Raw genomic sequence first — 23,496 nt, forward strand, 5'->3', positions numbered from 1 at the left:
GCTGCTCAGGAAAAACAAAGATGGCTCTCTGATCCTGCACACTCTATTCTCAGCAGCACCTCAAGAAATCCACTACGTTTTCCTCACACAATGTAACCTTGCCGTTCCACGCTCTCTCTATGGCCCGCTATGGGAATAAGAGATATTGGCTAAAGACTGAGAATGGAATTGACCAGGTCTAGAATGTGAAACTCAAACGAAGAGGAGAGAGAGAGAGAGAGAGAGAGGGCACAAGTGCAACTCCAATGCAAGCTTTTTGCATTGATGTAACATGGGCTGAAAAACGTTGATTAGTTATGATGAGTGGAAGAGTAAGTGTTGGTTTCCCTACAGTTCTCCACAATCTTCAGGCATGCTATACATTTATACACATTAATCAATGCAGTAGAACTACACAGTGTCATGTCACAAAACATTATCAAACAACATTGGTGGGGACCAAAACGGAGCTAAAAGGAGAGTGAATATTGGACTTGTATTCGCCAGGTGGCCAGAATCCAAATGCCCTAATGTGGCGGACTACAACCCTGTTAAAGGTTTAACAGGCTGACTTTCACATCTGAATGTAGCCGCTCCATTGAAACATTTGTATTAGCTGTCAGGTAAATAGTGTTGGTGGCCTGATGGCAGCTTTGTACATCCCTCTCCTAATTGGGCTTCTGTATTAATGTTCACCCTGGGTAACAGCGGAAATACAAAGTACAAACAAACGTTTGAGTTCATGGACGCATAGCAAGGAATGTAACTCCTACAGTAGCCGCTGTAACACACAAACAAACAGCCACTAGTCACAGAGAGTTTTAACAACTGTTAGAAATAGAGGTGGGGATGCTTCCTGCACAGCAGAGCTGGTGGTTGTCCTGGTGATGCGTAGCTGCTGGGGTGACTCTTTCGGGAGCTTAACAAGATAGCTAACCCAAGGTCATTTGAAGAGACGATGTGGCGGGGGAGGATGAGAGCAGACAGGGAGCGAGGAGATTGTTTTTGTCTGTTTTTTTTTTTTTTTACTTGTTTTGGTTCAGAACACATTTTGCTTCCTTCAGACAAAACCAATAACCCATCTAACGCAGAGGAAAAGGTAGCGTCAGGAAAACACGATGAAAAAATGTAAATTATAAAATTATACAATTTTGCAGCATACTACAGAATTGCAATCCAATCCAATGTTTATCGTTAAGACAAGTGAACACGGGGTTGCGTTATTTCTCTGCCGTTTCTCTTTTGGGTCCAAGAATGTTTTGAGAAGCAAATCTCACGACAAACTTCTGGGATTAGTTCTGCTCGGAGTCTGTGTTGAACAATACAACTTAAACAGCTTAGACTAAGACCACCATTGGCAGTCTGCTGAGGAGCCAAGCACACGAAGAAACCAAAAGGGTTGGTTGGCCAGGCAGTTGTGATTGGCCTCAATGTTGAAATGAAGAAAAATAACAAGTGAAGAAAGGGAACAGAGAAAGTCAAATGCATGGGGATTGGGGAATCGGTTTGGGTTGCAGCAACTACAAAGAGGCTGGTGGTGCTGCTCACCAAAAACGGACCTGAAAACAAGATGAGCACACACACACACACACGCACACACATCCGTACATGCTCTCCCATTTAAAACTCGGACTCCTCAAGGGACAACTACATTCCATCAGCTAGAAGCAGTCCATCCCTTATCACTTTTCAGACAGCTCGCCTCATTTGCTCAGAGGCAAAGTTTATGCATACAAAGTCACTGCTTAACTTGCTTTAATGTAAAACCACTTCTTGTGCCTTACCTCAGCAGACAAACAGTATGATGGCTTGAAATGAATGCTAGACGGTTAGAGAGGCGTCGGCAGCAGCCCCCCCAGTAAACAATCAGGTAATGCAAATGTGACACCTCAGCTCTCGGATATGTAATTACAGGAGCGGTGACATCTGCGCTACTGTCTCTGCAGCAATGTAATGAGCCCGAGTGAGACACAAAGCCAAGGCTCCCAAGCATCTCCCAAAGGTGGGCAACAGAGCACGAGGGTGACATGACGAAGGAATAACTTTACTGAAATGAACTGTATTCTCATTTATTGTTTTTCAAAAGGAGAAGCTGAGGGACCAGTCTATGTGGAGAAAAGGTGGGACAGAACACCAATTAGGTGAAGATTTATTTTTATTGTTTTTATTCTACTTACAGTTTGAAATTCAGAGCATATCTAAGACTGAGGGACATGGCGACAGCTGAGCAACAAAGCACAGAGAAGGTCGGATTACAACACGCACACACACACACACACACACACACACACACACGAGGAGGAGTGACTTAATGTTCTACTCCGGTAGACAATACTAAACTTTACATAGCAAATTGTTTTTTTTAGTAAAAACCAGTTGAGCTTCAACAATATAAATAATTTACAATAACACCTTCTATAAAATGATTCTTGATAACTGTTAAATACAAATATGGGTGGTCCTGCCAGTGAAAAGCCTAGTCCTCTTAATTGTTTTCTCTATTGAAGTAGCGCCACAGGAGTAGCGCTCCTGACCGCCGAGGAGCTAATTATGAAAAGGTATCCTGCAGGTGATATATATTCACCCCTGATTCAGTGTATTGCTTTTCTATGTACCGAGTTAGTGAATGCCGGACTTTTAAAAGCTTCTGTTTCTCATCAGTGAGAGTTTAAGGATTTCAAGCTGTGAATACTGCCCTTCACAGACTCTCTGAGGCTCACACTTTTTCGATCCATGAGGAGAAGCAGGATGTGTGGAAAAAACAAGTGTGTGCCAGCACTGCATTTGGCATCGGCCAGGGGCGGCATTTTCAACTCTACAATTTATTTGACAAGACAGGTGCTTTGGAGAGGTCCAGTTTACTTTCTCATGGTAATCCCATTCTGTGTAGAAAGGCATCTGCTGTCAGTCTGAGAGACAAAACAGACAAACAGAGAGAGACAGAGAGATACCTAAAACACTGCTGTAAGTCCATCCGCTCACTGGTGAGGCAGCCAAACCCTGCCAACTGGAAACACATTGTTGCCAGGCAACACCAGTGACATCAGCAACCTTCATCATCACCCCCCCACCACTCCACCCCCTCCCAATGGCACTTGGCTCTTAAAATAGCGCTCATATTATTATCAGGCTTCAAAACGGCAGACATTTTCTCATACGTACATAAGGGGAAGTGAGCTGGGCTGGTTTCAGGTGGCTCAGCGGCTGACAAGACGATGCATTCATGTCCTTCTCTGGCAAATGTGGTTAATTTATGCGTGCAGGTCTGTGTGTGCACGTGAAAGAAGCATACAAGCACGGAGAAATATAACGAAGGTAAAGGGGGGGGGAGATGGAGGAGAAAGCGCAGGTGAAAAAGAGTTTGGTGTCATGTCTGGGCTGATGAGACCGGATGAATCAGCATATCCGATGACAACGGGAGGCTGAGAAGTGATTGAGCCCGCTGCACATGGGAATAACGAGCACGCCGATCGCTTCCACTCTTCATCAGAGAACGAGTCATCAACGAGCTAAATTGGTCGAATTAGCCAAATTCGCAGCCGCGAGCTTGTTAGCACGATTAAACTTTTCCAGCAAAGAATGTGTACATTTTTCGTGGCATGCAATCAATGACAAAAAAAAATCTAATGTTTAACAAATAGACTACCAGCTGGCGTGATGCAAAACAATTTGTCTATGGATATGTATTCTGCAGAAAGTCCTCCGAAATCCAAGCCTGCTGGCAATATTGTTTTCATTCTAAGGACCAGAGACATGTTTCGGCTTTTGACCTCCCGCCCGCTGACCGCCATGCTGCCTATTATTATTATTACACTATATTATTATTATTATTAACAACCGGGGCCTTGTGCAGATCAAAGGGGAGCTGTGTGAGGAGTGAGCGAGCAACACTAAGCTCTTTGTGTGATGCACCCGTTTACAAATCATCAAAAGATTCACAGCTGACTGCAAGGTAAGAAAAGTCCCCCGGGGGGGGGATGGATGAGGAAAGGATGCAAACCACACCACGAGACATTTTAAAAAATCTTGTCAGCTGTATGCGGCCGGCACAGCTAACCAACTGTTTCCAGTGCATGTCAAAAGATAATGAACTAGATGATGCATCGTTTAACGGGAGCAGCAAGCACACACCGCTTGATAAATAAAGGACTCTACGGTGATGATGCAGCAGATTTACACCGAGGCGCTGGAGAATACTTCTTCTGCTGTCAGACACAGCCGTGTAGGGTAGCGGTTCAAAAGTATTTTAATCAAAAGTCAAACACTAAACCCTGATGTACTGATCTACATCTCCAAGGACCTTTCCCCCCATTCCTTTCAATAATAAAATTCATAAACAATACATTTGAAAATAATCGCAAGATTTTGGTCTCATTCAAGGATTTTTAAATTCCAGTTGGACTCCAGAACACAGACTAAAAACCTAACGAAAATCTATATTCAGAACTCAGCTGAATATTTACTATGTAGTCAGTCAGTCCAGGTATGCTGTGAACCCGGCGTCTGAACCCTAGAGGAACTCATATTTTTCTACTTCAAAAATATGCTGCTCTGTTCACCCGCTCTTCCCATCATCGCTCATGGTGCCTGTTCGCTCACCATCGATTACAGCTTTGGGCTGCTGAATATTACATTCCAGGACTAAAAGCATGCCGCTACAAAGATTCATGAGCAACTGCACCAGCCATCGATTTTGTTCAATTTCTATCTATTTTGCAGGTGAGCTACAAGTAGAAGGGCAGATATCAATATTTATAGATGAAACCCAAGACCCAAGTTTGAAAAATCATTCTGAGTTGGAGCCAAAAGATGAAAACAAACTTTGCTTTCAGGTGTTTTGACGATAATGAGTTTCTCAAGGAGGAGTCCGTCTCTCCTTTCTGTGAGGCCCATTTTGGAGTAAACAAGCCTTGAATATTGAACTGATTCACGTTGACAAAGTTGCCGCGTCTCTTTTTCTGGAGGGGGAAGATGAAGTGAGAGGTGTAAAGCAACCGACATTGTTAAAAGTTGCTTGATTGATGTCCCGCCTCCAGAGAGACGGTCGAACAGAGCATCGTGACTCGAGAACTCAGTACAGGCAGAAGGAAACTGTATAGGCAGAATGAATCAATACAGTATGTCAGCCGTGCTTGTGTGTTACACGTTCTGGGTAAACATGCGTTATCTATTTCAGGCTGGAGTAATACTCATTAGTATGATGAATACATACATTGTTGTTTTTAGACTCTTCTGGGAAATTGTGGTTAAAAAGATCAAATAACACCAACCGACTGACTACTTGCAACATGTGGATATGAAAAAGCTGTGGCTGGAAAACACAGATGGCTTAAGACAAACTCTGAAAAGTTTTTTCTTTCTGTAACTTCAGAAAGAAATAACAAAACTAACGATGATTTAATGAATATGTATAACATGCCGGAGTCTCTCTCACCCACACATTTGAAGACAGACTGCCTCGGACAGACAAAGAGAAAGCAAGTGAGACGAGAAGTGACCCACTCTACCGTGAAAAAGTAGAGAACACGTTTGGATTGCTGCGCCGGCCGCCAGCTGCCACATATTGAGTTTAGCAGGGGCTGAAGAATCCAAAGGGATTTACACATCCAGACAGAAATCAAAGAGGGTGCCAGAGGTTTGTCTCCAAACTCGATATATCACCTGGCTAGGATCGCCTCAGAGTGTGGCAGGATTTTGTTTGGATGCCTGTGTGTGTGTGTGTGTGTGAGGGATAGAAAGGAAAGGGAGAGTCAAACTGAGAAACAAACATCCCTTTGTTCAAGTAGGATGAAATGTTATCCCACAAACGCTGAAGCTTCAGAGAGAAAGATGGGAATCAGCAGCTTTTGTTCAGCACATCCAGGCTCGGGGAAGTTTAGTAAAGTCCATCCATCTGCTCTGCCAGTCAGACACAGTCTGAGATGGAGGCGCAGCTAGAGAGTAAACAGACGTAAACAACTAAATCACACAGCACCAAAAGGCTTGCAGATGTCATAATCTTGTGTTTGCCTGTGAGCATTGGAGCCCGCTCTAAATCCTTCCAACTCCCACACTGCTAATATAAAAACAGTAAATGCTCATCCAACAGCCGTAAGAAAAGATCAGTGCACGGATATTTAAACTGAGCATAAAAACACCCCAGAGAGGGAATTCACTGCACTTTGACAAATTCATTTTCACTTTCCATGACGCCATTACTAAGCACAAAGTTTACAAAGCGGGGTCTGGATGGTCAACCACTCAGGAGTGCGTGTCCATCAGTGCACCAGACTGAACCCAAAGAGTCTGGCCTCACAAAGACAGAAACTATTGGTGCATTTGGATTGTCCTCCATTTAAAAAACAAAACAAAAAAAAGCAAGTTAACCACCAGAAAGTTAGATATCACTGTGGTTTGTCGATTGTGATTTTAAACTTACAAACTATTAAAAAAACAAAAATGTGTGTTTTTTCTTCGTACCTGGTCATATGGATTGTATGCATCAGTTATGAATGTCTATTTGAGGGGAAATAACTGGTAGCTATGTTGTGTGTATGTGAGTAAAATGGCCTGAAATTGGGCAAAAGAAGGCTGCTACCTTTATTTTTTTGGAGATAAAATTGAACAAGCTTAGCTGAAATGGGACAGCCTCCAGAGGATGCTGCTCTGAACTGGAATGCAGCATGTATGTGATAAGCCTACAGGGTCAGCAATTCAAACCCAAGAGCCTAAATTCATAAACTACATTTCTGCGATATTACAGTATTGAGCTTTTCACACTCCCGTCGCGCCCCGGACAGACCAATCAGTCAAGTGGGCTAATCTGCGCTCAGATCAGTGTGTGTTGCCTGTACCAACTTCAAGGTCGATGGCTTTCCAACGGTCCAACAACAGTATTGATCCCATATTTAACACAGAGATGTCGTCTTGTCCGCCATCGATTCTACATTCTCGCAGGCAGGAGAACATTACAAAACAAAGAGACATCTAATTGTGCTCTTTCGCCGTCGCTGGAGCATTTATCATAGTTCACTAGTACGTGAGGAGGACGGCAATCAACAACCAAGTGAGGGGGGAGGGGGGGGGGTTTGACATTAGCATGATGGCATGCTGCCTGGATGCAAGCCTCCCATCCAAAAAACTAACAGGGTCTTACACATTCAAGAATCATTAGAAACCGAGGCCCAAGTACAATGCAGGGGAAGCTGGGAACCCGGGATTCTAATTACATATCTTCTCATCCAGACCCACAACAGCCATGCTAAACAATAGGTTGACTGCGAGGTGAAGAAAAGGGAGATTACAAACTCTCCTTTCCTTGTCTAATGTACGACCACTGGACGGTGATTTAAGGGGCGTGACCTAGCAAGTCTATAAAATGATGAGCGTGACTCAGCCCCTGTGAACCTTACATTAATCTCAAGTGCATCGGTGCAATGTGCCACTGAAATATTGAGTCTGCTAATGGACTTTTTAAAGAGAAGACAGATCAGAATGGAAGCCCTTCTTTGCCAAGTATGATTAGCCATAAATGACTGTAACCTTTTTGCCATATGACAACAATTACTCTATCGCAATTTTACGAAAAGGCAGTAATATAAAACCCCATGTTTTACAGTTTTGCTGTGAAATGAGGGTCTTCTACTATGACATGAAAATAATTGATCGCATCACACGAGCAGGAAATCATGTTTGTAATCCATTTTTCCAAGAACAAGTGAGACTGAGGAAGTCATGTTTGAGAGCTTCCAAAGTTGACTAATTGTTTAATATTTAAGCAAAATTCCTTCAAGAAAAAAACCCCTATACTACCCAAAGTGAGTTAACTTTAACCTCGTCATTAAAACCAGTATAGATGTAATATGTTGTTTTTTTAATATGGTAAGATTATGCTGATGGTTTTTAATGATTTTTAACAGAAATTGTTAAAATAAATGTAATACATAAAATACGATTTCCACGCCTGTCAATGTCACCAACTACCCCCCTTTTTTGGAGAAAAAAAAAATCAAATATTTCCATTATTTAAGCAGTTATAAGTAATAAAAACACATTAAAAGATTTTTGTCTGACTCAAAGCATGTTTCAGTGGGGAAGCCATTTCAATTATAACTCCTGAACTCACAAGGTACCTCTGATTGCTTCCTTTCCTTTATCTCTTTTCTAAGCACATAACTTAGTGCTCACACCTCAGCCAGTCACTCACCGTCTCTTATGGGCGCAAAGTCAATTAAACATTAGCGAACTCAATGAATGGCACTGCCAATCAAACCCTTTATTTAATTGCTGCTGTGAAATGTGACCGCTTGGAAGTAATGCTCTCTGGGAGTTTTCCCACCTGACAATGATTGACTTGGGGCTATTGCATGTGTAGATTAAAAAAAAAAATGAGATTATTGTTCAGTTGTAATGGAGCTGTTCTATTAATTTAATTTGCACCATCACTTCCAGTCATGATTCTCATTTTGACTTCATTAAAATGGTGATTTCAGCCATTGTTCATCTGCCCTCCTGCACATCCCCATCTAGTTTTGATTGCCATTCAAATAACTCGTCCAAATGACGTCATTTTGTGCGATGATCAGTTCTCGGAGAAGCTTATTAGATCAAACAATGGCTTCTTTGACATCATAATTACTCCGGTAGAAGGGGTCCAATCCCCCGGTCTACAATACAGAACATCAGATGGGATTAATCAGAGAGGGCAGTGTGATAAAACGATCTTCATAATGACTCCGTTCTTTCAAGGGAATAGTGATTTCCTGCAGTTATATCTCTTCTCGAGGCCAAGTTGATGTCAGTGGACTAATAAAATACAGCAAAGACCAGATTCATAGTCTTCTCACGCTGTCAAGCTTAAGACGAGGCCGAGTCTTAAAGATCAAGTTAAATTGAAACATCACATACAGTTCATGTTAATACAAGTGCTCCTTGAAATGCTTTCTCTGTATCATAAGAACTTAATCTCTAAAGTTTGGAGGGTAAAGTTGCTTCTACTAGACCGACATGATTAATTGCACGTGGCAGCTTCGCACAAAAGGCATATTACACAGGATTAATGTTTTAAACAATTTGAACTTCAACCAGCAGAAACCCTGTGACATTAAGTCTGTGAACTGCACGTTCTGTACGACGGCCTGGCTGCTATGTGATGCTTCATACTAAAGAGACGAAAGAGGCAGGAGAGCAGAACGTTATGTCGCTGAGTCCAGCTTTCACTGCACACTTCAGTCACTGACCTCTTGGAGTCAGGTTGCATTTTAGTTTTTACGTTTCAATTTACTGCTTCCTGTCAAATATGCAGTTTGGGCAAAAAAGGGAAAATGTATGGAATCAGATAAGACAGGTGAACATTTCCCAGTGATGCTTTGAATACCGGCCATCAACAAGGTAAAGCTCTGATTACTGTGTTTAGAAAGTAGAAAGCTTCCTACCAGTCTGCCACCAGTGATCCAGGACAGGAACCCCGAAGCTCCTTTTTGCCCATTCCAGCGTCTCCACATCACAGCGCTCGCCTGCCAGAAATAACGACCGCAACCTGCAAGGACAAAGAGTACATCTGTCAATCACCTTAAAGAAACATGACATATCTACCCTCGCTCTGAAGACAACACAACATATTTGCCATGGGGGAAAAAAGTTTGAACCAAGTTTATTCACATGCTCAAACCTGTTTAAACCCAGGGCTGGCCCCTCTTGGTCGAATAATCTGTTATTTTGGTCTCAGTTGACTTAGATTTCTTTAGTTAATTAGTGTTTTTTTATGCTTATTTCCAAGAAACTAAAGCACATCTCTGGTAAACATAAGATTTAAAGTGGTGCTTTTGTGCGATTCCTTTCTTTTACAGATCTATTGATTAAATACACTAATCAAATAGTAGACTTGGGATTTCTTTAGTCAAGGACAGCCGTATTTAAAAGCCATAGCTGCATATTTCTAAAGAATTTAATATAAATATGTATAACTGAAAAAAATGGGATGCAAAGACTCAGACTCTTGGCAATCTTGGCAATTTAGTTCAGAGTATCTGCTTCATGGATTCTCTGTGTCTTTAAGTATACTGATTCTATTTCATAAACTTGATCCTCTGTCCTCTGTGAAGCTGTGCAGCTTATGAGCTTCTGATTTATTGTTTTAAGTGTACGAGATCAGTAATGAAAACTGGGTCATGTCAATTGTAAAAAAAAACCCTGTAAGACTTAATATAAACTATGGCTGGAAACGTCTCTTGAATGTGCCTTTGAACCTCATGCAATACCTCTTCCAAGTAATTGTTTTTGGACCACGATCAAGTTTGCCATCAGGGCAGCATCCTCCATTTCACTTTCCCTGTGATCTCACATGTGACTGAGACATCCTTTCACCTGCCTCAGACAATGCCAAGCAGACAGTTCTCACCACGATTGCTGACTAAAGGATGCTTTTTGTTCTCGCTATGATGGTTTGTCACACTTAAGCCTCGGTCATACTCCAAACGGACGCGTACACGGACTGCTGCGGACATCGCGGAGGCATGTATTGTTATCTTAGAGGCATTCCACACTTGCACAGATAAATTCGCACAAGGTAGTACGGTGACAACAAATTGCCAGTACGTCAACATCCGCACAGAGCTTACGTAAATGCCCTTTAATGACGTCCCGCGGACCCATGCATTCTCGCTAACGCACAACGAACCTCGGCTTTATGAGGACAGTAGAGGTGAGTCCTTCTTTGTGTTGAGCATCATCTGTACTGGAGTCTCCAACAGATCAATGCTTTGGCCTCTCGTTTTAAATGCCATTGCAGAAAAACTTAACTTAGAGGCAATTCAAGTTGGACGTTCGTCTTCCAGGAAACAGTCTCGGTGGGACTTAGCTGCTCTTTCTCCCCTTAGGAACATTCTGCCCTCAGTCAGTAAGCTGTGACCCTGAGTCATGGTGCACCCGGAGACCACAAACTCTTGCGAGGACATCTGAATCCTCATCGGTTGGGAACTGTTACTCCCTGGCTTCATGAAACCCTCCCTCACAGCAGTTTCTATCTTCAGCCTCCCCTGATTTCGCACACATTATTTCTCTACAAAACTCCCTCTGATGGCTGCCCATGGCTGCGCATATCTAATGCACAACAACACTGCCGGCTGCTCGCTTCAAAGCGGTGAAGAGATCTGTAACCCTCTACGATTCCAGGTCAGAGTGGAGCCATAGATGCTAGACTGATTGCTACATTTTCCCACAAATGACTGCTGGGCATCACTCATCGCTCTCAACCCTCCGAAACGGCGAAGTGGCGAAATGCCTTTCCAACTCCAATCAGGCTTAAAGTCACATTCTATCTTCGGTAACGGGCAAAAAGATTTTCATCGCGTCGCTCTCTCCCCACTGAATCGTATCTTTTCTCCTCCTCCTCTCTCCCTGAATTATATTTTATTATCTTTTTCACGCACTATTCTCCAACTTGACTGTTCTTTGGTCTCTAGAATATTATGTAGTCTGTTTTTTTTATGGTTTTCAGTAACACTGTGATGGCGGAACAGGCGATACACCCAACGAGGAGTTGTGAATTCATGTCAGTAAGCAGAAAAACATCATAAATATTCTGCCTTTGTTTATCACCACCCAGATGTTGATGAATTCCTGGGGGCCTTCAGTCAGTTCAATTTGGAATAACACTATTCCTATCCACTAATGGGGGGGAATTACCTCTTGTTGAGTTTAAAATCTAATTATGATTCTTCTTCTGAGGTTTCCTGTCCAGTTTTCCTCTTTGTTTGATAAGTTCTGATTGTTTAAAGATCTTGCCATTTCATAAAGATTAAAGAGGACATGGCAAGTAATTATGGGCTTTTAATGTACTTTGTTTTATTTAGCATTAATAACATTTTATAACAGTTTATACAACTTTAAAAGAGTTTAAATGTCCAATGTGATGTCAACACAAAACCGCTGGCTTCAAACATCATTTCACATCAGATTTTCTTTCGTGATATTTTGATATGATTTCATCACGATAACATTTCAATGAAAGACGATAAATTATGATATTGAATTATCACCCAGCGACACTGGGTGATAATTCAATATCACCCAGTCTAATGCAGAGACTGTATAAAATATGAAGGAAGTACATAAAAAAAAAACCCATAATGAAATTATCAAAGTGCCACGTTTCAGCTCTCAGATAGATCCTGCCCTGCAGGAGCTGAGCTACATAACATGTGGAATAAATGGATGATTGACTCTCCTGCCCTGGCAGTGACCTTGTGTTCTCACTAAGCTTCTAGTTATCGAAGGACAACTCAGACTCTGTGTGTTTTAATGTTCTCTGAGGAGTTTAATGGTAGTACAAGTACAAGTTGGGAGAATTCACTCAGCCACTGTGTCCTCAGAACTGGTGTGTGTGGACTAATTAAACGGAGGACAATAATTATCTACAAGTTAAGCATCATCTGTTTCAAAACAAACGTCTTCCCATTGCATACAGTATGAGGACAAACACACTGGCAGCCACTCTCGGATACCGGTGAAGGTAAAATTACAATGATAGCAAACGTAGCCTAACCCCCAGTGCCATAAAAAGAACTACCAAAGGTTGTTAATGGTCAGAGCACATCTCAACGGTAACACTGGCCACAATATGTTAACCAATAAAAGCTATGCTAGTTTGTAAAGATAAGGCCACACTAATCTCTACAGCATGACCATGGAGCAAGCCATTGAAGCAGAATACAACATACTGTTAATGGTTAAGGTTATCCACATGATGGTCCTTTGTCACATGTTTCAAGTTATGCTTAAAGCGGATTCTGTGAGGTCAGTGCGAACAAAGTTGAAGCGAGAATAATTTAAGCAAAGGAGAATATAGCTGCAGTGAGGTTTTCCATACAGACTGACATTTAATCTCCAAAACTTGTGCTTGAACACGGAACGTCTGTGTGCAGGAGTTGTGTGTGTGTGTGTGTGTGTGTGTGTGTGTTTAGGGCTACAATGTGTGATATGGAAATGCATCTGCTACATGGGATAAGCAGATTAGAGAATACCTTGGTATATTCTCAGGAGTTTATTGTAGTTAAAGACACACAAGGTGCAAACATCACCAACATTAACAGCCTTAGTTTTTACTGTGCTAGGTCGGCTGATATGAAGGGTACATACTGCGCTATCGGGACAAATGTGAAACCAGTAAAGACTTTTGTTTACCGTTTGAACCGTGGGAGTGAAACTCTTGTAATCTTAAGAATCCAGCTGCATTGCAAGGTAACAGGATTTGGTCAGACTTGGAGGAGGGGGGTGAAGTTGTAAATTCACTGTTTTCACAATAAGAGCCCTAGAGATATACACTGCATAGCTGCTTATGAGAGGGGACTTAAATTAACTCAGAGCATTTCTAACACAAATCAACAAAACTGCTTACAGTACTGATCATATTTATCTGACCCGATATGTAAGCAGCTGAGTGATACAAAAGAAGAAAACAATCATATGTGATGAAGTACGGTATGGTTGATTTAAACCATTTGTTAATTGAATTTATAACACAATTAGTGTATTGTGACACTGTTACCGTGATATGAAATTACACACACTGTAACAGAAGATTTTGGCCACATCGCCCACCCCTACTTTGCACCAGAAAGTACTATTAAGTGGAGTCATGCACTCTGTCAGTGGCGCTTTAAAGACAGGAGAACTAAATCAATGCTCAGTCATAAACACGCGTCAGCATAAATGTAGCATGGCAAAAATGGGGAGAGCGCTGCTGCAGCCTTCATAACTTTGGACAGCCCTGCAGCCAAACTCTCAATTTGACAAGTAATATGGCTCCAGCCCATTGATATGGGTCCAGGGTTATTACAGTTGAGCTGGCTCCGGAGGGAGCAAATGTCTCACAGTGTCAATAAACTGCTGACAGGTTATTTGAACCGTACAAAATTATTGTTTAAGTCCTCTCTAGCATGAAATGATGTGTTTGATAATAAAGCTAAAAGGAGTTTTCTGGAAGGTTTTGCTACGTCCATCAACACACTTTTAATTAAAACCAGCATTATTAGTATTGACATATCCTTCCGTGTGTTACATGAGGTGGCAAAATGCATAGACTGGATCTGGATCCATTTGGCAATATTGTCAAACACAATATCTCATTGATATAGCACATAAAACTATCAAGACAGAGACAAGAACTGACACACAAATTGTCAGTAACTCCTCCACTAAACTAACACTCTTCTGACATTCCAAATACCACATTTTATCGGCAGAAAACCTCTATTTAGTTAACTTTAAAATTGAAAGTACACATCATAAGATAACGAGTAAAAAGGCTCAGACATTGAGCCGGCCGGCGCTAAAATCGAATCCTGTTTTATTGCTTTCTTTGTATTGCTGCCTCTGTGTCACGTCACAGTGGCATGTTTTGTTCAGCACCAAAGGGAAATACAGTAATCTTTCACCAGCCTGCCACAACCAAGGGGAAAAGACACATTAAGAATAAGAACGTGTACACAAAAACAGCCCGTCGCTTAAATGACTGATTGTGGCCGACACTGAGAAGGATGAATGCCGCCAATATTTGAGGCAAAAATATTGTAGGAAATATTCTCTGTCTGCAAGTGCAGCCTTTAAAAGGAGGATGCATTCAGCACACTGAACAACCGAGCATCGTAAAATTCTGCACACAACGCCAGAGTTACTGAATGATTCACTGTGGCCAGAGGTCATCCGCACTCAGAATTGCTTTATGATTGTGTGCTTAGAGGCTCTTTCAGACCGCTGACCAGAATGAAAGCGGGAGGATTGACACCCTTAGGTCCAATTTAGATTGCACCGCACCAAACATTTAATAATTCTAATAAACTCAGCAAGTATTTCACTCTCTGGGACAAACTAATACTGTGGAAAAATGTTTTGTTTTTTAACTCTGAGCTACAGAAGACCTTTACCTGAACAGTGAGACAGCAGCCGGGGGAAACAAGTTGACGCAGTAATATTTAATACAGGTGAGCTGCAGTGACTTGCCATCGTTTGTCATTCAGCCTGATTAACACCCGAGTCAAACTGAGGGTACAGCCTGTCAGCTAGATATGGAGGTGGGAGAGGGCTGTGCATCAACAGATGGGCCGGCGACTAACGAGAGGCCGGACAGACTGCACAGAACACCGTCAGCCACGATATACTGAAACACATCACTCCTGGCTATTTGAAAGCTCAACCAACAACATGCATTTGAGGGTTAAGGCCAATGCCGACTGTCTTCACAGTTCTCACATTACGTTACTTAGAAGCACCAGATAACGATAGATTATTGACATGTTCAGTGGATAAAAACATACTTGTTACCCGTCTTAGTTTTTGAATAGCCTGTACGCTAGTGCTTAATTTGTTACAAATACTGCACTATAAAACAGTTTGTTTGGGCTTGGTTCAGGGGAATTTCCTGTTGTGTGAGGTGTTGCCGTCTACCTGGAGAGGGGGTGTTTCTTCCCAACTGCTGCATGGGGGTCCTGCTGGCGAATGGCTCGGATGGCGGTGGGTGCCGTGAACATGGCGGAGGCTCCGTGTTCGGATAGGACGCGGAAGAACGCCCCGGGGTCTGGAGTCCCCACAGGCTTACCCTGCAACACAGCCAGTTTAGCAACAGCTGGTTAGTTCACAAACGGTGACACGGATGCAGGCATATAAAATCATATGGCGGACTGCCTACAGGGCGCATAGCAGACGCACAGCTTATTGTGGAAGCTCAAAAAAAAACGTCACCGCAATATTTCAACAATCTACAGTGCAAATTCACTTCAACTACAAAACATGAATATTCATAGAGCAGCTGTTTAAACTGGAGGCCCAGAAATCCATGGATTAGAAAACACAGTTGCACTATAGGAGTAAAGACATAGACAAAAGAAGCCTGCAGGCAAACGCCTCCTGCAGCAATTTCATATGCGTTTCTGGTATTCAAGTAGCCTGCGAGGGGACAACTGAGAATGACTGAGAATGGTAAACAGCAGCAGGTAGTTCTGGATGTCGTTTATGCTCTGAATAAATATTTGTGCCTGTGTGTTGATCAGAGGGAAGACAACAGTTTGGCAGCATCATGCCTGAAGAGAGACGGGCCGTTAGCACGAGAACCAGCGTGGCTGTAGTCAAACATTGATTTAAGGAAGGCAGAGCAATTCATTGCCGAGCAGTTCTGCTTCCTACAGGTGAGAGAAAGTCACGGTGCTAAAGTAATGAGGAAACACACAGATCAACAGACACACACACATCCCTCTTAGCTGTTGCAGGCTAATAACCGTCCACATAAGAAGAAGCCTGCATAGAAAATCAAGCCGGTGGTGGACTCACAATGCAAAAGCCAAATTACCTGTAATAATCGGATCCATCAACAGCAAATGGCTGTTCAAAAGACACATTCAAGCAGAAAATATGTCATTAAAGCTTGTTTATTCCTTTACCGTTGGTTTTATGAGAAGCGGTGTGTGCTGCATGTCAATGTCGTGCTCAGGGGAGGGGCTGTGTCCTGAAGGCTCGAACCGATATTATTTATAATTTAGCGTGTGTATTTGTCCCAGTCCATTCCATCGTGACCTCACACGTCATTTTTTTTGCCATATGATGAGGCAGTTTTTACCAATTTCTATTTCTATCAATTGAGATATTGTCGGGTGCTTGAATGAATGTCATTAGGATCGCCAATATGGAAATACTGCTTCTGCACCACAGCATATTCTTTCAACAAACAAAGCCAGTGTGTGAGGGCAGAAACTGCACATGCAGGTTACACATTGACTGGCATTAGTACAGAAAAAATAAAAGACAAAAATAGACTCCGTCTCTTGACAGTGAACTGTAGCAGCCGGAGTCAAACATGGCAACAGGGTAAAAGTTCACATAAACTGGAGCAGTGAACCAAATACGGATGTATTCAGCCTGCAGAGCAGACCAAGGCAGATGCCAAGCGGACCTTAAAACTCAACTTGTACACCTTTCTTGTTCTGCAATCCTGCTGTTGTCAGTTTAAGATACTTAACCTTGTTTATGGGAACATACCTCGTAGAGAATTGTGCTGTTACCATGGAGCAGAGGACCATAGCAGATGTATGAATGGCCGACCACCCAGCCCAGGTCTGACGCTGCCCACCAAACCTGCAACAGGTTAACAAAAAAGGTGAGGTATGTAGAGATACTCTGCTGTGGATTTATCAACATGGTGCATTCAGTGTCGCTTAACAAGCGGAGAGAATTCTAATAACACGTTTTCAACTCCCTTTGCACCTCTGAATGCTAAAAATATAACACTTGCTGTACTTGAAAGCACCTATAATGTAAATCAAACAGCTAATGTAAATGATGAATGTAAAGGAAAATTGGAAAAACACAAGTAAAATGAACACTACTTCCGAAACGTATGACTGGTCAGTTACCATGTGATCAAATCTTCAGTAGCACAGAGCAATCTATCTCTTTGCTGACTGCCTGCTCTTTGTTCTCAAACAAGGCTCTAACTCAGAAGAGGACGCGTTATTGCCTTACATCTCCAGGACTGAGTCCATAAATATTTGACATGGTCCATTTCAGCATCACAGCGTAGCCGGCAGTGTCTCGCACGACACCCTGGGGGACGAGATAAGAAAAACATCAGACTGGTGACGGGTATTGTGCTGGGCAAAGAGGCAGGCGTTTAATATCAATCTGCACACAGACGCTCAGCCTTGCTGTGGAGAAGGTGATGGAATTTTGTTTTCGAATGACTGCTTCTCAAACAGACTCCAAAGAACTGCTTTTATTAGTTAATGGTGCTCTATAGATATTTTCGAGCAAAAATAGTGTGTCCTTAAGTCCTCACGTCTCCAATTATAGAGATTGTCTCAAACGTATGATCCCCCTACAGCACTAAGTGAGGAAGTCACAGTAACTCACAGAGAAAAAAGCTGGCAATAACAGCTCTATTAAGCTCAGGAACTCGCCAGCAGGTGGATATTTTATATCATCCGTTTGGTCAAAGACAAAACGATGCTATTTGAAAGGAGCTGGAGTTTTTCCCATTTGAAAGTGCCTGTAGGCAATTCCTCCTGCATGAGCTCCAGCTCCTGCTGTGGAGATGCTCCGTCTTATTTATGTCACAGTGATGGAGTCTAGATTGGGCCTGGATTGTCAAAGAGCAGATGAGTCACACAGAAGCGCTACGCAGAACTGACAGCATTTAAACAAACGGAGTCAACGGTAAATCCCCAACTCGTCTAACTGAGAATGTATGTGTAGATGATCTATAGATATGAACCAGGTATTGATTTCCTCCTGCTGACCGATACCATGAAATGTCAGTACCTTTGGTGTTCCAGTAGTCCCGGATGTATAGAGGACGTAGAGAGGGTGGTTGGAGGGAACAGAAACACAGTCATGAGGACGAGCTGTGGCCATCTCTTCATCCCAGTCCAGACTCAAATCCAGACTCATTGATACTTTTTCCTAAAAAAAGCAAAGACACACAAACAAGTGACTGCGGGATATAAATTCTCACTTCAAGTTGCATTATATATTTTATATAGATGTTTACACTCTGTTTTAACTCCCAGTAGTCATTATAATCTCTCGAAGTCAGCAACAGAGGTCATTTCAGGTCATGGATTAATGCCACTTACAGCTGCAGTTGCTGACATCCGTCTCATTTCAAAATTCTTTGATTTCATTAATATTTAAATCATCCCGGGAGGCTGAAGAAAAGTCCCTTTCTGTGGTTCTCGGAGAAAGAGTTCAAGACTAAGACATCATTCAATATCACACAGACATATAACCTCCAGCAGTCTGAAATGCATCCCTTTACTCAGAGTCGAGCCGGAGTAAAACTGGGCTGATTTAACAGGGCTTTCAAGTCGGAGGCGGCGTTCACAGAACCACAGGCTCTTGCTCACTGAATGCAGTAATTGATAAACAGCATCAACCGCCTTCAAAGTGGTGCTTCACATGATTTTAAGGGGATGAGTTCACGGTGAATTTCCTGTCAAAACCATTTCTGTGAGTTCACTTATGTCAACCGTGTTTTTCTTCCCAAAAACAAAAAAAAAAAAAAAAAAGATGCAACCGTGATCTCTTAATAATTCAGCAGAACATTCCCCGATAGATAACCCCGGAGTATACCAACTGGGTCGAATACATTGTGTTCATTTAACACAACGACTGAGTCAAACAGAGGTACATGGCGCAACTGATGGCAAATTTGAACTGAGACGTGCAGCCCAGAAAAAAACATTTTAAGAAGAATGATTGCAATACTGTGCAATCAATTTGAAGAATAATTTCTATTTTCTAGAGCTAAAATTCAATGATTTCTCTTCTTCTTTTATTGTGTGAAGGTGAAGCAAATGTGAGCTTGCTGTCACCATACTAATGCATAATTGTGAGCTGTATCATCTTTCTGTGCAGCTCAGGATGCTACAAAACCGGATGCGTGGGCTGTTTATGACAACCTCCATGATCCCTCTGCTGCAAACACACATCTCATCTGTTTGAACCTGCCATACATCCTCTTTTGATACGGCGGCGGGATTTGATATTCTTACTATTCGTGCACATTTGGCCAATTTAAGGCAATAAACCTTTGAAATATAAAGCTTGAAATTCAGTTAAATGTTTAAATCCTTTTATAAAGGTTAAAAATGGCAACCATATGCCTTGGGGAAACCTTTTCTCTGCAGCTATACGGTGACTAAAGTAATCAAGATAACATACGGCTGCAATATTTCAGATATGCATTTAAATTCTGTCACACAGCCAGCCGGTTAAGAAACGACACCGCGCTGACGAATTAAGCTTTATGATGCTTTGTGCCTCTTACCATGTTAGGCCTGTTGTAGACGAGGACTTTAGAGGGTCTGTGAGAGCTCAGCTCCAAGGCTTTCTCCACCAGAGGGATGTACTCCACTTTTCTGCCTGGCTCGATGCCAAAGGAGGCTGTAACCATCAGCTTGGGCTGAGAAACACAAGGATTGGGTAATAGGATTTCCTTACACATAAACTCAAACTGCTTTACATTTAAAGACAAAATATATAGAAATATATGAATAAACATAAGAACTTAGCATAAACAACATCAATATAAGAATACAGTAATATACTTACTTATACACCCAACCACAGAGCATTTAAAAGCACAAAACAAGGGAGAAAAGGAAGGTTTTGAGTTTGCTTTTGAATGTGGACCTCAAGTCATCAGGCAGCTTAGTCCAGAGAGCAGGACCACAGTAACTGAAGGCGCCCTCTGTGTACAGCTAGAAGACCTCTGTCTGACGACCTGAGAGGCCGGATCAGGTTATGACCAGTGAGCAAGTCAGAAACGTAATGAAGTGTTTTATAGCCCTTTAGCAGGAGCCAATGAAGTGATTGCATTATTGCACATTTTCGTGAACATGTTTGGACTCTGGCTGCTGCATTTCAAACCTAAAACCTTTTATTACAATCGTCATATATATACTCACAGGAACGCACGTCAAATCTGACCTCTGCATTTAATCCATTCTTAGCATTTTTAGGAGCAGTGGCCTGCCGCCATGAAGCACCGGAGGACCAACTAGGGGTTCAGTGTCTCGCTCAAGGACACTTCAACATGTGGACAGTAGGGGACGGGGGTCAAACCGCCAACCAAAGGACGACCCGCTCTACCCACTGAGCCACAGCTGACCTTACTTTGAATCAGCTGGAAATAGAGCATCTGAGTAGTCTAACCTGCCCGAGATGAATGCATGAACCAGTTTCAGAGAGTCAGTTTTGATACATTTTACATTTTTTTTTTTTTGGAGAACTTGATTGCATTATAATTTCATGCACATACATGTTTGCCAAGGTACTGAGGAGTGAATTAATAAAAAGGTCATGTTGTCCTGTTGCCATTGGCTTTAGAAAAGATATATCTCCACCAAGAGGTGTATGACAAGATTTTCTAACCTTGGCGTGATCGATGCGGACAGAAAGCTCTTTGGAAGCGAAGCCGCCAAAGATGAGGCTGTGAGGGGCACCGATCCGCGCACAGGCCAACATGGTGAACATGGCCTGTGGCACCATGGGCATGTAGATGACCACCAGGTCCCCCTTCTGGACCCCATTCTTCACCAAGACACCTGCTAACCTGGACACCTGGATCAAGACACAGACGGAGAACTGTGCTCACACCGCACTCGTTCAAATATCTGCATATCTTCTATAACCAACATACAAACATAAACAATTGATGGTAAAAACAGACACACTGTGCATTTGGGTTTCTATTATGGGGTTATTAATGTGAATACATTTGTGAATTTAAGTGCATTACAGATTGCCTTGAACTGGACCTAAATCTGACAAATGAAAGACTGTAAGTGTATTTTTTCCTCTGGGGGCAAGCACATTTTGATTAATATGCATGCAATTGAGACTAAACTGAACTGAAGAGTCTTCCCAAATGTCAATCAAGTTAATAACTTCCCTTTATTTTTCTTATTGTGTTTTGCTGTCCTCCATGGCAGATTTTAACAAAGTGACTACTTCAGCTCTTAATGCTGTTCACTTCTGGGACTTCTGCCTCTAATAATACTATATGTACCTGGTCCTGAAGTTCCCTGAAAGTGATGATCTGTTTGCTTCCAGTCACTGGGCTGTCATAAATGATGGCAGGCTGCTCTCCACGGCCGCTTTCAACGTGACGATCCACAGCGTTGTAGCACATGTTCAACTTCCCTCCAACAAACCTGAAAGAGACCATTTTAAGTGAACAATACATATCATATGCCACCGCCTCCATCTGCATATCTCTATACTGTTGAAGACTGTATTTTTGGATGGCAGTGTACTTTCATTTTACTGAAAAATGGAACACAACTTGATGTGCAGTTGCATGAACACAAGTAGGCCAATGACATTAGACAATACCCCTAAACACACTTTACTCATTTCACGACGTCATGAATTATACTTCATGCACGGCCCTTTTCTCCCATGTGTATTTTTGCTGAATCACATTATCTACTATTTAAATTAAATGATTCAACAAAACTAGACCCTACTTTACGCACACCACCTCTACTCAAACCATGTTGTCATAAGAAAGTCTAGAGATTATTAATTAAGTATTTGGGGTGTCCAAACTGACTATAGGTAAATTTGGATGTTATTATTAAAATGTTAGTAGCTCAGAGTCATAAATTAATCTTAAAAATGTCTTATTTTATTTTTCTCAAACTCACAAGCTTCCAAGTATTTCAAGATCTTTGTGAAATTGGGGAACCAGATGCTTTGAGTTATTAAAGAGACATGCTGTAAAGTGACCATACAGTGTTTCCTTTTTTTAAAGCAAAAATCCTAAACTTAAGTGAAAGTGTTGCACCAAACCTACCAGTTTGGAAACACTGGATCCTCAACGTGCAACGTTTTACTCCACGGCTCAAACCAGTTTACGTCCTGTCCCGCCTCACCCCAGAATGTCTCGGGGTTGTCCCTCGCTTGGGCGAAGGCTCGGCTGTACGCGGTGTCGGATGCATAGTTTCTGCACCAATGCCGGGCGAAATACTTCTTGATATCTGCAGACGCACGCGATCCTGCTGGTCCCACGCCACGTTGTTGTGCTGCGTAAACAGTCCTCCAGAGTGTCCTCTTGCGCGGGATAGAAACGCAGAGATTCGGGCGCAGTAAGTGTTTTATTTGAAAGGGCATTGCTATAAAGCTGCTGTAGGCTAGTTATTTAAAAAAAAGAATAAACTAAACTTCAACGCGTTTCTCTTGCTTCCGGTGTTTTCCTGCATGTGAGGGAGGGAAGCGCTTCAGCAACTCTAAATGTAATCTGGGGCCACGTAGGGGGGAAAGAAGCTTCCCAAGGAAATCCTCACAATACCCTCAATGAATGCGAACTATGAACTGGATATGGTTGATACAAGAGGAGCTTTGAGCCACGTTTAAAAACACACACAACACGTGACCTATGTTGCTACGCCTGCATGTGGATTGTGATGCAGCATATAATAATAACGTATGTTATTTTAGCAATCTTAAACGGCCTTTCTTATTTTGCATATGCTCGATTCCTTTGCCTCGCCTCCTCTGGCGTCTTGGTCACGCCCCCATGCGAAGCGAAGGAGTCGAGTCAACAGCCAATTTTAGCACATCTTGCCTGGGAGCCGTCATTTCAAAGCGACGTCAATTAAATATGACGTCTGTCACAGCTGCATATTTAGCCAGTGGCATGTATTTTATCATGCAAAAACAAGAAGAAATAATTGATATTTACTTGTGAAAACTCCTTGAAGCTCATTTCCATCGCAAACCTGTGTTTGCTGGCTGCAGCATTAATCTCTCAGGGTCCTCAGGGTGGCATCAATACCCTTTCTCCTGTTAAGAAGGCAAATAACCCACCTCCCTGGGAATGCAGAGGGGCTTGTTTTGAGGATATTTATGAACATAATTGAGTCACTCTCATCACGGGCAGCAGCAGCTCCATGTCCCCTCAGATGATGGTGTTGCATACACATCTCTTTTCGTCACTGCCGTCATCCAAGCTGCTGGTTAAAACCCATAATCCAGCTGACCCCGCCC

At 42.3% G+C, this 23,496-nt stretch overlaps 1 protein-coding gene across 1 annotated transcript in view; it reads right to left on the reverse strand.

The window, feature by feature from the left end:
* The window catches only part of acss3 (acyl-CoA synthetase short chain family member 3), a 34,687-nt gene extending 11,691 nt beyond the window's left edge, over window positions 1-22,996 (reverse strand). Inside the window, exons 1-9 of the mRNA XM_031859000.1 lie at window positions 22,304-22,996; window positions 21,515-21,659; window positions 20,878-21,066; window positions 19,772-19,906; window positions 18,265-18,405; window positions 17,470-17,550; window positions 16,987-17,082; window positions 15,403-15,554; window positions 9,393-9,496 (exon numbers count right to left, since the gene is read on the reverse strand). Of these exons, the coding sequence (XP_031714860.1) occupies window positions 9,393-9,496; window positions 15,403-15,554; window positions 16,987-17,082; window positions 17,470-17,550; window positions 18,265-18,405; window positions 19,772-19,906; window positions 20,878-21,066; window positions 21,515-21,659; window positions 22,304-22,620 (1,360 nt within the window). The 5' untranslated portion in view covers window positions 22,621-22,996. The remainder of the gene's footprint in view (window positions 1-9,392; window positions 9,497-15,402; window positions 15,555-16,986; window positions 17,083-17,469; window positions 17,551-18,264; window positions 18,406-19,771; window positions 19,907-20,877; window positions 21,067-21,514; window positions 21,660-22,303) is intronic.
* Window positions 22,997-23,496: the final 500 nt, after the last annotated feature.

This window comes from Anarrhichthys ocellatus, unplaced genomic scaffold, assembly GCF_004355925.1.
Source record: "Anarrhichthys ocellatus isolate YVR2014 unplaced genomic scaffold, GSC_Weel_1.0 scaffold21, whole genome shotgun sequence".
Classification (NCBI taxonomy): domain Eukaryota; kingdom Metazoa; phylum Chordata; class Actinopteri; order Perciformes; family Anarhichadidae; genus Anarrhichthys; species Anarrhichthys ocellatus.